The following is a 12,698-nucleotide window of genomic DNA, read 5'->3' as shown; positions in this document are numbered from 1 at the left end:
AGACATTCGTTAAAGGGGCTCCAACTTGATTCACTAGGGCTAAAGATGGATTCTTTGGTCAGTTTGCAAGAGGCCCTACAGCTACTTGCCAAGGAACGGGAACCTCACAAGTCAAGCCACTCGGCAAAGCTTATTTATACTCATTGAGACTGAAGGGAGCTAGAAAAGGGCAAATCCTATTAAACGTCTAGGAAGGTGACTGACACTGGATGTGCCTGTCACTTGGGTTGAACTGTCCTGCTAGGGAGCATCCTTTATCATTTCATCACTCTAAGCAGGTCAGTTCTCAGTCCTGTCTGCTCCTGGGTTTCTCTGCCAAAACGGCTGTGTTGACCAGAAGCACCAACTGAGACAACCCCTGTGTGCCATGGCCTGGCTGAAACCAGTACCCACAACTCCACTGAGATGAACGTGGTAATTAAGACCTTCTTCATCCACTTAGCCAAGGCTGGGGCCAAGGACATTCAGCAGGCCAAGCAATGCCCTTGTGTGGAACGAGGTGAAGTCATTTGACCAGAGTCGTCCTCTAGAAGGGGGAAGAGTCTGAAGATAATTGAAAAGAGAGAGAGGGCGTGGCAACAAAAACACCACAGCACGAGGTATCTGAGGAAAAGAAAGCTCCGCTTGCACTTTGCTCCTGGTATCTAGCCACTACTGTGGTAAACTACTGTTCCTAAAAGGGAAATGTGTGCTCACTTGTGGTAGTTTCTTGCCACACATCTTACTAGAGACTTCTGTATGGAATGCCAATTATGAAAGAAATTCTAATTATTTCCAGAAGGAAAACTAGCTTGAAAGTTAGAGGTGGTTTCTAAACCCAAACACTTCTTTAAAAATATTTTTGAAACCTAAAAGTTCTATTGTTGATTAAGGAGAATAAAATAAAATTCGAAAACACTGCCCTGTGGGTAAACCGCTCTCTGTGTAACTTGTCTGATTAAAGACTATAAAAGGAAATGTAGTTTTTATTAAGAAAGGCTAGGAAGAACTGAAGAATTCAGCACTATTTGGAACTGTCAAATTAATTCCAATAAAAAAAAAAACTCTACTATCCTTTACTTCCTCATTCCATAAATTAACTCATTAACTAATAGGTTAAAAACTTCAAAGTGCTCACTGGAGGTGTTTCTCCAGCTTTCGGCTTTAGAACCGATGTTTCCGTCTGAAGAATCAGAGTCTTCCTCTTTCTCTTGTCTCTTATATGGTGATGTCAGAATCAGTTCAACTTGACTTCTCTTTGTAGAGTTTTCCTTGTCGGTCAGGAGAGGAACAGGTTGCCTCATTGTTTCAGGGCCCTCTTCAAAGCCAGGCTCCTGAGAAGCCCCTTCTGGAACCCCTGCAACCTCACTTTCACTCTCCCTGGGCTCTGGGGGCTTCACAGTGTCAATGATCCCTATTTGTTGGCCGACTGAAAGGGTCCCAGCAATCTCAACTCCACTCTCAGAACCACAGAGGCCTACTGATAAATCATTCACAGCTTCTCCTCTCAACAGTTGATCCCATTGGTTGACTTGAGATTTGGAAACATTACTCTTAAGCTTCATTTCAGGGGCCTCGTGGGTTCTCCCCAAGAGCCTGGCCTGCTCTGACTCTGAGGTTTCCTTCTCAGGAGTTTCTTCCTTCGCTGACACCTGGAGCTCATAAGAAGGAGCTTCAGATGTTTCTTTAAGGAGTTTCTCAAAACCAGTATCAAAAGCACTCTCAGTTACTGCTGGAGCCTCAGACTTTTGTACTGTTTCCTTTATTTCCTCAGGATGAAATTGAGAAGCAGCTGGCCTAGGCATCTCAGTGCTACCTATTAACTTGGGTGGAGAATGCGTCCCTGTGCCCCTTCCAGGTTTTGAGGAGTGAGTTTCCTTCAGCAGTTTCTCTAAGGCAGCACTGAATTCAAGGAGCTCTGATTTAGGTTGAATTCTTGTTTCCCTCACCATTTCTATCACTTCCTGAGGTAACTCTTTGCTATACTGAGCAACAGTGGAACCAAATGAGCTTGGGGTTTGTTCTGATGGAGACATGGGGGCAGCTAAATGAGAGGCAATGCCTTGAGTTTTATCAGTAACTACATTGAAGGAATAAAAATCCTTTCCGTCTGGAACTATAATGTCCATTGTAGCTGATGGTGGGATGACTCTGGGAGAATTTTGGCGGCTACCTGCTGCTTGTACTCCTTCAGGAAAGTCTGCTTTTACTTCTCCAGGAACAACTTCCCTATCAACTGGATAATTCAGCCACGCTTCTCTAAGCAGCTTTCGTAATACAACATTTACGTCATTCAGTGTAGGTTTGGGTGGAACAACGACTTTTTCTACAGTCTCTGATATTTCCCTTTGAGAAGGTAGTACCTTACCCTGGGGAGCAAGATGAGCATCGCTGGAGTATGGCACATCTTGGGGAGAGTTGGCGGCAATCCCAAAAGAGCCTTCTCTGTGAAGATGGGAAGGTTGGTCCAATGGGTGAGAACCTTCTGCAGCCATCTGCAATAAGTTTCCTGCATTTAGCTGGTTCTCACCCCTTTCTGCTTTCTGGGGGAGAGCTGTTTTTCCTAAAGTTTCTTCCCCCTCTGAAAAAGGGGCTATTCTTTCTCTCGGATAGGCTGATGAGTTGTGACTCTGCTCTGTGCCTTTATCAAAAACTCTACTCTCTTCAGGCTCAGTGTTGATCCTAGGGGTGATGCGTTCCAATTTGGTTTGCAAGGGAGAGGGTAAGGTTCCAGGTCCTTCCTTCAAGAGTTTATCTAGACTAGCAGCCAAAGTGTTTGGTTTCACCTTTGGAGGAGCTACTGTTTTGCCTACCTCCTCATTAATGATGTCCTTAGGTCCTTTGGCTGCTTCCTCAGTATCAGCAAAATCTGTGTTTTGAGGCCAGGTCCTATTTTCAGAAGCACCTGATTCAAGCATTTGTTTTCCATGAACTTTTTCACTGGAAGGTTGGATTGCTTGTGATGAAGCTTCTAAAAGTAGCTTCTGTAGGCTGTCATTAAAAGTGTCTTTGTAGTCTTTAGACAAAACTCGTGTTTTCACTATGGATTCCTGAATCTCTTGGTCTGAGTCCTCCTTTCCTTCCTTCAACACTGGAGTAACAAACCATTCTGTATTCTTTTGCACATTTTCCTTTGATGACTCATTTCCTGGCAACTGACCAGTGGACTTTGTGGGTGGTTTCAATGGAAATTTGGTGTCAGATGGTAACACCTGGAGTGTGCACTTTGAATTTAAGTCTTCTATTTCCTCTGTTGCTGGAATTTGGGGGGAGCTTAGAAGTGTCTCTATTTTATGGACACTTTCTCCTGATGATTTGATGTCATGGAATTCTTTGTGTTTCTGGCTATTAAAAGGCACAGACTTTTTCTGGCTTGTTTTGGTGGTATTCTTCTCAACATTATCCTGACTGTTTGAGTTGGATCCTAAGTCCCAAAACTTTCTCAAATTCTCAAATTGAGAGTGATTATAAACCTGCTCTGTACTGGGTTCATCCATCCTTCCTTTTAGGGACATAACTTTAAAGTTGGGATTTGATTCATCAATTAGAGATCGGTCTTTCTCCAAAGCAGCATGTACTTCACTCGCAACATTTGAGGGATGCTGTAGTTTCGGTAAAGGGACGTCTCTTCCAGAGTGCAAACTGTCTGCTATTGGCAATCTTTTTACAGGCTCATTTATTTTATTCTGAAGCACAGACACTTTATCTGGTTGTTCAGCAGAAGAATAATTTTTGGATGGAACTGATATTTGGGCTCTGGTCTCTTTAGGTTTATTTGAGGAATAAAAACTGGAGTGAAGAGCTACTTGGCCATCCTCATTGAGGATCACTTGTTTGGCAGTGACTTGATTGAATTCATTCTGGCCTGTGGATAAACCGTCCATGGACCTCACACGCTGGTAGGCTTTAGCAGAAGGTTGTTCCTGACTGTGTGAAGATGTGGGTTCTTCACAAGTGAACTTAGCTGTAGCTTTCTCTCCTTCCCAAAAGGATATTCTGTCACTCACACTTTTGTATTTTTCTCTTTGCACTTGGTTCTCGGGAACCTCACCAGCTTCTTGTTGTAGTTGGACCTCAGGCTTCTTCCAAGATTTATTGTTGGCAGTCCCAGGGAGAGACTCAATATTTTCTGGCTCCATGGAAGCTTCCAAGGTATAAGCATCTTCTCCTTTGCTCTCTCTCTCTGCATTCATGTTGTCTTTCAGACTTGGTTCTGTGATAATTTTTGAAGAGTCAAAATTCACCTTTTTGTTTCCTCTATATTTTTCATAAATACAAAGCTTGGGCTCTTCTTCATCTAAGCTGCCAACATCCTTAATGTTGCATGGAACTCGGTCTGCTGCATCAGATTCCTTGAGAGCACTGTAGGGATAGTTACTGGTTGGACGAGGTATCCCATTTCCTGCTCCTATGTTTTTTGAAGTTTGGCTATAGTCCATGGGTTCATTCCCTTGATATGGACTGTAGATTTCAAATGGTTGTAATACGTGTGGACCTTGCTTGCCTTGTTGGGACAAATTCATAGATTTGGGTTTGATATTCCCATTACTATCTTGGCAATTTCCAGAAGGCAGCACATTTCCCTCTACCTGGAACATCGAATCAGATCCTATAGGCATCAGTTCAACTTTGGTGGATAATAGAGCTTTTGAGCCATTTTCTTTTAGACTGACATCATCTGTCACCAAGGCATCAGCAATCTGTGATTTTGAGTCTGCTTTTTCTTTTGGCTCTATTCCTCGGGGATAGTGGAGAGGTAACTTATTGTCATCTAAATGAGAACTTCGGTTAAACCAGTCTAGGACTTTGGATATGGAATCATCAGTTGTCTTCCTTATTTCAGTGGCAGGTGGACCAGAGCATGAGAATGTCTTAGCTTTTAGGGCCTTGAGAAGAGGCGGCTTACCTTGCTGATGGTCTCCAGAACTGTGATCTGGCACCAGGGAAGGCTCAGGCTCAACACGAGACAGTTCATCTGCAATATAGTAATGCTTTTCTAAATAAGAAAAGAGAATGCTTAAAGAATTATTATTCAGCCCTGGCTGGTTTAGCTCAGTGGTTAGAGGATCGGCCCACAGACCGAAGAGTCATGGGTTAGATTCCAATCAAGGGTATGTACCTCAGTTGCGGTTTGGTCCCCAGCCATAGTTGGGGTCATGCAGAAGGCAACAAATTGATGTGTCTCTCTCACATCAATGTTTCTCTCTTTCCCCTTCCCACTCTATCTGAAGATATATGGAAAAATATCCTCTGGTGAGGATTTAAAAAAAATATATTACTCAAACACTCACAGTAGTATCTTTTTTTGTTGTTGTTAATCCTCACCCAAGGATATTTTTTCATTGATTTTTTTTTTTTTTTTGATAGAGTGGAAGGGAGGGAGAAAGAGAGAAAAAAAGAGAGAGAAACATCTATGTGAAAGAGACACAGCGATTGGTTGCTTCCCACATGACCCTGAGCAGGGCCAGGGATCAAACCTGAAACCCAGGTACATACCCCTGACCGAAAACCTAACCCACAACCCTTGGGTTCACAAGCCAATGCTCTAACCGCTGAGCCAAACCAGCCAGGGCACTCAGTATCTTTGAAAAAGGCACTTTGTATTTACATGTTCCACACTACTAGCTGTTTATATCAGCATTTTTTAGGGTTATAAAGTAAACCATCCTAATTAAGATATTCTGCCAAAGATGCCCTATAACAATAAAAGAAGGTAAATGTAGACCCCTGGAAGTGTGGGGTATAGACCAAAATGGGAAATGTCTTTGAAGTCTTGAAGTCTTTGGTATTTTTTTTTAATTCATGTAAACTCTGTATTCTGGCCTATGTTACATTTTATATATTAATTTTTTTCTCACTCTCAAATCTTTGCATAAAATTGACCTTCCAGGAAGATATACCACGTAGATTTTATGGCTCCATCTACCCACTGGCACACTTATAAAACCTTGAGGGTTTATACCCAAGTTTGAGAAACATGGACTTAGGAGACTTCAAGAATTGGAAAAACAACTTTCAGGGAAGATTAAACAAGGAGTGCACTAGAGGGGATGTTAGTTAATAAAATTCTACCTCATGTTTTATTCATCAACTCCGGTTAAATATGAAAACAACGAAGTCTTATATAAAAATTGGCACATAGTCAATATTGGCTTACTTCCTTATCTGCACTTTGCACTATTAAATGTATATAATTGTGATGTTTATTTGAGAAATCTGTAAGAATGACGTTAGTCTGTTTAACAGAAAATGACTCAATGATGAAATAAATGTTCACTATATGCTGTTACTGAAAAAAAGAAGTATAAACATAATTTAAAATTATATTCTTGCCTGAAAATTATGAAAGGCTCTATAATTAAATTGTTAGCAATAGTTAACAATAGGCAATGATATCACAGATGATGTTTGTTCTATTCTGTGCACATTTCTTTTTCTTTTTTAATAAAGTAAGTTAGGAAGTAATGGTGAGAGGAGCCAATTTCACTTCCATCTTTCATCCCTGGATTCCATATACCTTAGCTATTGAAGTAACACCATTTATCAGCTGATGGCTCTGTGCATCGGAGGGCATTTCTTCTTTTCCAATGAAAGTTTCTTACTTTTAAAATAAGAACATTGCCCTGGCCGGTTTTGTTCAGTGGTTAGAGCATCGACCCATAGACCAATGAGTCGAGGGTTCGATTCTGGTCAAGAGCACGTACCTCAGTTGTGGTTTGTCCCCAGCTCTGTGGGAGGACATGCGAGAGGCAACCAGTCGATGTGTCCCTCTCATGTCAATGTTTCTCTCTCTCTCCCTCCCACTCTATCTGTACAAAAATGAAAAAATATCCTCAGGTGAAAATTTTTTAAAAAATAAAATAAAATAAGAATATTTGAGCTAAAGTCAAACCCTTATAATTTGCAGAGATTTTACCTTCTTTGGGGGTAGGGGGGACTCCTGATTTTATTTTTATGTTCCATTCCTTACTTTACATTATTTTGGTAAGCAGGAAAAAAGCAGGGTGTTCAGCAGAACTTTGTTATATGCTCTGACGCCGGAAGGCCTGTCTGTCAATCAAAATGAGCACAGCTGATGCCACTCTCCTTCCAATGTTCATGGGTAGTTTCGATTAAAAATCAGAAAGCACAAATAAGTACTTAATACAAAATCTGAAAGATATTCTTTGAAAGCAGGTACAGCCTAAGAAACAAAAACAATGTTTACCAAATTTCTTCTGTGGATTATGATAAAGGAAAGTACTACCAAAGAAATATCCTTCATATTTTGAATAAACATTTAAGTGAGCATCATCCAATTATTTGCTACTAATTACTCAAACTTTAATAATTTCCTTTTAATATGAGTGCCTTTATTTCTTGAAGAAGCACCTGCTGATTGTTTTAATTTAAAGAAATCTGTTCTGTTTAAATGATTTTAAATGTCCAGGGGAGAGGGGTAGTGAAAATGCTTTGTCCTTTAAGAGGTAGATTGATCTGAACAGGTATGAAACTGTAGAGCTAAGCAAAAGGGACTCAAGGTTAAGACTCAATACTGACGAATAAGAGAGTGAGAACCAGTGGGCTAGAAACTTGACTGTCGTTACTGTAAATATTCTTGACAATACAGAAATAATCGTAGGGTTGGATGAAGACTTAATGAAAATGGGAGAGAGTACATGGGATGATTTTCACCATTGTTTCTGTTTTCTAAAACATAAGAATTATAAAGTAATCACATAAGTATGGGAAAGCAGTTTCAGGCATCCCCTGAGAGTTACAGAATCTTCGAGAGAGAGAGAGTGAGCGAGCGAGAGCGCGAGAGAGTGAGCGAGCGAGAGCGCGAGAGAGTGAGCGAGCGAGAGCGCGAGAGAGTGAGCGAGCGAGAGCGCGAGAGAGTGAGCGAGCGAGAGCGCGAGAGAGTGAGCGAGCGAGAGCGCGAGAGAGTGAGCGAGCGAGAGCGCGAGCGAGCGAGCTAGTTAGCTATTTGGCAGGAAAAAGCAGCATTCTTATTGCCTCTCAATTCACACCAGCTGCAAGAGAAAGTTCCTTCAGAGCTTTTAAAGGCTAAGTGCAAATGGCTAGAGGCCCTGTGCAGGCCAGAGTAAGTCCTCAGTCTAGTTTCCCATCCTTTGAGGCTAAGAAAGAGAAGGTTCTCTTCAGATTAAAAGAAAAAACCAAAGTTTAGTTAAATGGCAATTGACAAGTTTCAATTAGGTAAGTAATAATATATTTACTCCATAAAAAGGTATTAGCATATCTTTAATTCTTTTTTTTATTCCTCACGTGAGGATATTTTTCCACTTATTATCAGACAGAATGGGAGGAAGGGAGAGAGGGACAGAGAGAAACATCGATGTGATAGAGCCACATCGACAGGTTGCCTCCCACACGACCTGACCAGGGCTGACAACAAACCAAAGCCGAGGTACAAGGTACGTGCCCTTGACCGGAATCTAATCTGCGACTCATTGGTCCGCGGGCCAACGCTCTAACTGCTGAGCCAAACCAGCCAGGGCAGCATATCTTTAGTTCTTGCTCAGTATAAACACCTTAACATAACTCAAAACATAGTAATTTGTTTAAATAATTGATATGATTACATTTTTACGTTAAAGCAAAATGGGCCAGAAACTGTGCTATTCAGATTTTTTTAAATTATTGGTAATTGAGGAAAACCTGCAAACACATTAAGAGGTACAAGCATTCCCCAGTGGATTTGCCTGAATTCAGCTGAAATGACTAGGCTGGCAAAATGCAGCTTCTCCAGGGCCGGCCAGCCTTGCCATTCCAAGCCCGCTGGGTCAGTGCTTGGGGCCTGGCAGCGACAACTCTCTTACCAGCAGGGCTTTTGGATGATTCCGATTCAAGCCTTGATAATTCTGATGATTTAGCTTCATGCTCATGGATGGTGGGTGAATTCTCACTGGACTGTGGTCTTGCAGTTAAAACTTCTGAGGGAGAAGGCTGCCCACTAATTGGAAAAGGACCAGAAGTCTTTGACTGATGTGTTTCATTTTTTAAGGCACTTGGGCTGGAGGCTGATTGAGGTAAAGGTAAAGGCTCTCTGTCACGGGAAGGCTGAGGGTCCCTCCAGAACTCATCCTTGTCCCAGACAACTTCTGCTCCATTGTTCAACCTGTTGGATTCTAAAACACTGAATTCTCCCACTTCCTGTCCATGGACGAGCCCAGGACTCTTCGAGGACTCGTCCTGCACCAGGGAGAACCTCACTTGCTTCAAGGGCTCCAGCGCCTTTGAGGAGTCATCTTCTAAAGAATGCTGCTCAGAAATCCTCTTACGGATGGGGAGGCCAGGGGACACAACTTTGCTTTTGGGTTCAAAGTGCTGATGAAAACGAACGATTTCTGAGTCGGTGCTGCTGGAACTGGAGCTATGCTTCAGGATGCCCCTCAGAGCTCCTCTGGTGCTCAGGGCGTCTGCACTTTGTCTAGAAAAAGACTGCTTATCATCCTGCTGTAAATCATGGGGTTTGTAGAATATTTTCCTGGTTTTAGGGATCGGAATTTTGATCTGGGATCTACTCTCAAGGTCTGGAGAAGTCTGCTTTGGTTTCTCTAATTTTTGGCTTGAAATATCCGGGAGAGATGACTCTTCCTTTGACCCTGATAATTCACCTGAAAATTGTAACACATTAGGTGATATATCAAATGGAGTAGCATATAATTTAAAACATCTATCATGAAAGTATTAAAATATTAAAGACAGTAAAGTATGTGGTATAAATGCAGACCTAATTAAAAAGCCATTAAAAATGCATGCACAGAGCTGGCTGGTTTGGCTCAGCGGTTAAAGCATCGGCCCACAGTCCAGAGAGACCCAGGTTTGGTTCCTGCTAAGGGCACGTACCTCGGTTGCAATTTGTCCCCGGCCCCAGTTGGGGTTGTGTGGGTGGCAACCACTCGATGTGTCTCTCTCACATCGATGTTTCTCTCTCTCTCTCTCCTCCTTCTCTTCCTCTCGCTCTATGAATGCAAAAAGTGTCCTCAGGTGAGGATTAAAAAAAAAATTTTTTTTAAATAAAAATGCATGCACACTGAGCTATATACATTTATGATTACTGTGCTTCACACACATTCTTTGTGGTATTTCATACTCAATCAAAAAGTTTTTAAAAAACAATTTTAAAAAATTCCTCATGAAGCTGAAGGAACAACACAAAAGTCACTTAAAATTTTTTAATATATAGAAACCAGAAAAAGGAACTAATTAAACAAAACAAAATACAATATCTAGAACAAAAATTGATTTTGTCAAATGCTAAAAAAAAAGCCAATGTATTCCAGTGACTTTTTTCTGTATAATACTTTATGCTATGGAAAGTATTTCTAATGGAGAGGGGGGAAATACACTCATATTAAAACAGGCTAATTGGAAGTCCTAACTTCAATATCAGTTATTAATTTTCTACCCCTTGTCCAATCTTTAATCTTTGTGAAATTTTCTTACAGTTACTCATGAAGAGATTAAACTGTCTAGCATTTCCTCTCAATGGTATGGAAGGAGGGTAACATTCTATAAGAGGCAGACGTAAGTTAATTAAGTCAAACCTGATCTAATGCTCCTGAGGGGTTGGCCTCATGGTTACAAATTTGAGGACCATGACATTGTCAAGTGGCCTTTTTCTTTTGAGAAAACTTTCCATTTTCAACAGAACTGTTTCTGCATATGGTAGACATCTAATAAATGCTGTAAATGAATGACCGGATCCCTCTGGTCCAAAAACGCCCCAGTTCACTGATGGGGAACCGAGGCATAAAGTTTACATGAGCGTCAGCTCCAAGACTGGGAGGCACGAACTTCCAGCCACTAAAATTTCTGCTTCCCTCCCTCAGACAGGAAACCAATGGGCAGAGCAGGATAAGAAAACCATCAGGACCTTTCACTTTCTCTAAAAAGTTATTTTAAAGGAACTCTGAGAATTTCCCTTCATCCACAGATAACAAAGATAAAAATATCTAGTCCATAAAAATAATATTTACCCTCTTTTGAAGTCTGCAAGAAACAAGTCGTTTCATTTTTTGACTGCTCATGTTTGGTTTGTTGAGATAACTGATCTTCTGGCAAGTTGGAGCTATTAAATGGATTCTTCCTTTGCTGGGGGAAAAACAATGTTTATTACACTCATTTTCAATGTCATAATAGCAACTCAGTGCTAGTAAACGCATATTTGCTCCAATATTTGATAGTTGTATCCAGGAAATTCTATCAGGCATGTCTGAAAAATGTTTGTCCTGGTTAATCAGGGTAGCATAGAATTACTATAGAGGTCATACAAAAAGATAAAGCTGTTATATTAAATATGCTCAGTTCCAGAGTTCTATAACATTAGACCAGAGCCAGGCATTGAAATCTATGTCTCACATTTTATACAAGTGAGAAAAAACTTGGGCCTGGAAGTATCAAAGAACTGCCCAAGGTAAACCTGAGACACTATAAGGTCAGGTTCCCACCAGTGTTCTTTCTGCCAATAAGACTCTCATTGTGCTAGATTAAACCTGTGCTAAATATAACTGTAATTGACCTTTTCTAAAAGGATTTAAAAGAGACTTATCAAGGTATCTTGAAATATTTATGGTCACTATTGTGATTATCAATTCTAATGAAGAAAGTGGATAAGTAAACAGAATTTTTAAATTAATGTAAGACTAAAGATCAATGTTTACTGTCTAGTATCGTGCATTGGCAATTCCCTCCCCCAAGCAGACCTCTAACAGAGAGTCAGGAAGCTATGACGAGGAGTAAGAACTGACATGGCACTTCCGAGCCACATTCCATGGGCTTAAAAGCAGCAGCCCCTGAGAGCTCCAGATGTTTTATTTCCTAGGGCAAGCAATCTGGGTCTTTTGCATGATATACCAGTACTGTGGTGTTCAACTTTCCCACCACCAGAGTGACTTCTTCTTAAATAGTAAAAACTATCTATATCTGGTACCAAAAAAAAAAAAAAAATTACTACAAAATTTTCTTCATTTCATAGTGCTTTGATAAAATGAGAAAAATGACATTCCCTCCAAAAATGAGAGTTCTGAAATCTGAGGTCAGTCTACCTTGGCTGGAAACATGGCAGAGTTCCTGGAGTTTTCCTGGGATGCAGCAATCTTGGTGGAAGCTGGATTTACCATGCTGGAACTGCAAAAGAAACATTAATTCAGTCCTGGCCTGTGTTGCTCAGTGGTTAGAGCATTAGCCCACACAAGGGCATGTGCATGGGTTGCAGGTTCAATCCCCGGCCCTAGTCAGGGCACACGCAATGTTTCTCTCTCTCTCTCCCCCTCCCTTCTTCCCTCCCTTCCACCCTCTAAAAATCAATGGAAAAATATCCTCTGGTGAGGATTCTTGCACACGCACGCGCGCGCGCGCGCACACACACACACACACACACTGAAACAATAATTCAGAGAATAAAGCCTCACCCTTTGAGGAAGCATAAATCATGCCTCTGAAGCCAAAAGCTATTAAGGCAGGAGAGGAGAGGAAGTTTGTAAGATCAAAGTGGCAGGAAGGGAAAGGGAGTTGAGCCTAGAAATGATTAAACAGCGAAGCAAAGGAAATGGTAGAACAGACATGAAAGATAGACATGAGACAAGATAAAAAAACCCATCGGAATTTCTGAAGTCTATATTACAGTACCAGGCACACAATTTAAATGTGTAGAAATGGTCTGGCTGGTGTGGCTCAGTGGATTGAACGTCACCCCATGGACTGAGAGATCCGGG

At 41.2% G+C, this 12,698-nt stretch overlaps 1 protein-coding gene across 9 annotated transcripts in view; it reads right to left on the bottom strand.

Annotated features, from left to right (window-relative positions):
• The window catches only part of SYTL2 (synaptotagmin like 2), a 130,186-nt gene that overhangs the window by 32,404 nt on the left and 85,084 nt on the right, over positions 1-12,698 (bottom strand). For 5 of the 9 annotated variants that reach the window (XM_036258286.1, XM_036258289.1, XM_036258290.1 and 2 more), the window contains exons 5-8: positions 12,030-12,111; positions 10,962-11,076; positions 8,799-9,596; positions 1,118-4,954 (exon numbers count right to left, since the gene is read on the bottom strand). In XM_036258286.1, the coding sequence (XP_036114179.1) occupies positions 1,118-4,954; positions 8,799-9,596; positions 10,962-11,076; positions 12,030-12,111 (4,832 nt within the window). The remainder of the gene's footprint in view (positions 1-1,117; positions 4,955-8,798; positions 9,597-10,961; positions 11,077-12,029; positions 12,112-12,698) is intronic. The other 4 variants (XM_036258291.1, XM_036258294.1, XM_036258292.1 and 1 more) reach the window with 1 other exon arrangement.

The sequence above is a fragment of the Molossus molossus genome, unplaced genomic scaffold (assembly GCF_014108415.1).
Source record: "Molossus molossus isolate mMolMol1 unplaced genomic scaffold, mMolMol1.p scaffold_m16_p_13, whole genome shotgun sequence".
In the NCBI taxonomy this organism is placed as follows: domain Eukaryota; kingdom Metazoa; phylum Chordata; class Mammalia; order Chiroptera; family Molossidae; genus Molossus; species Molossus molossus.
This window is presented reverse-complemented; position numbering and strand designations above follow the sequence as displayed.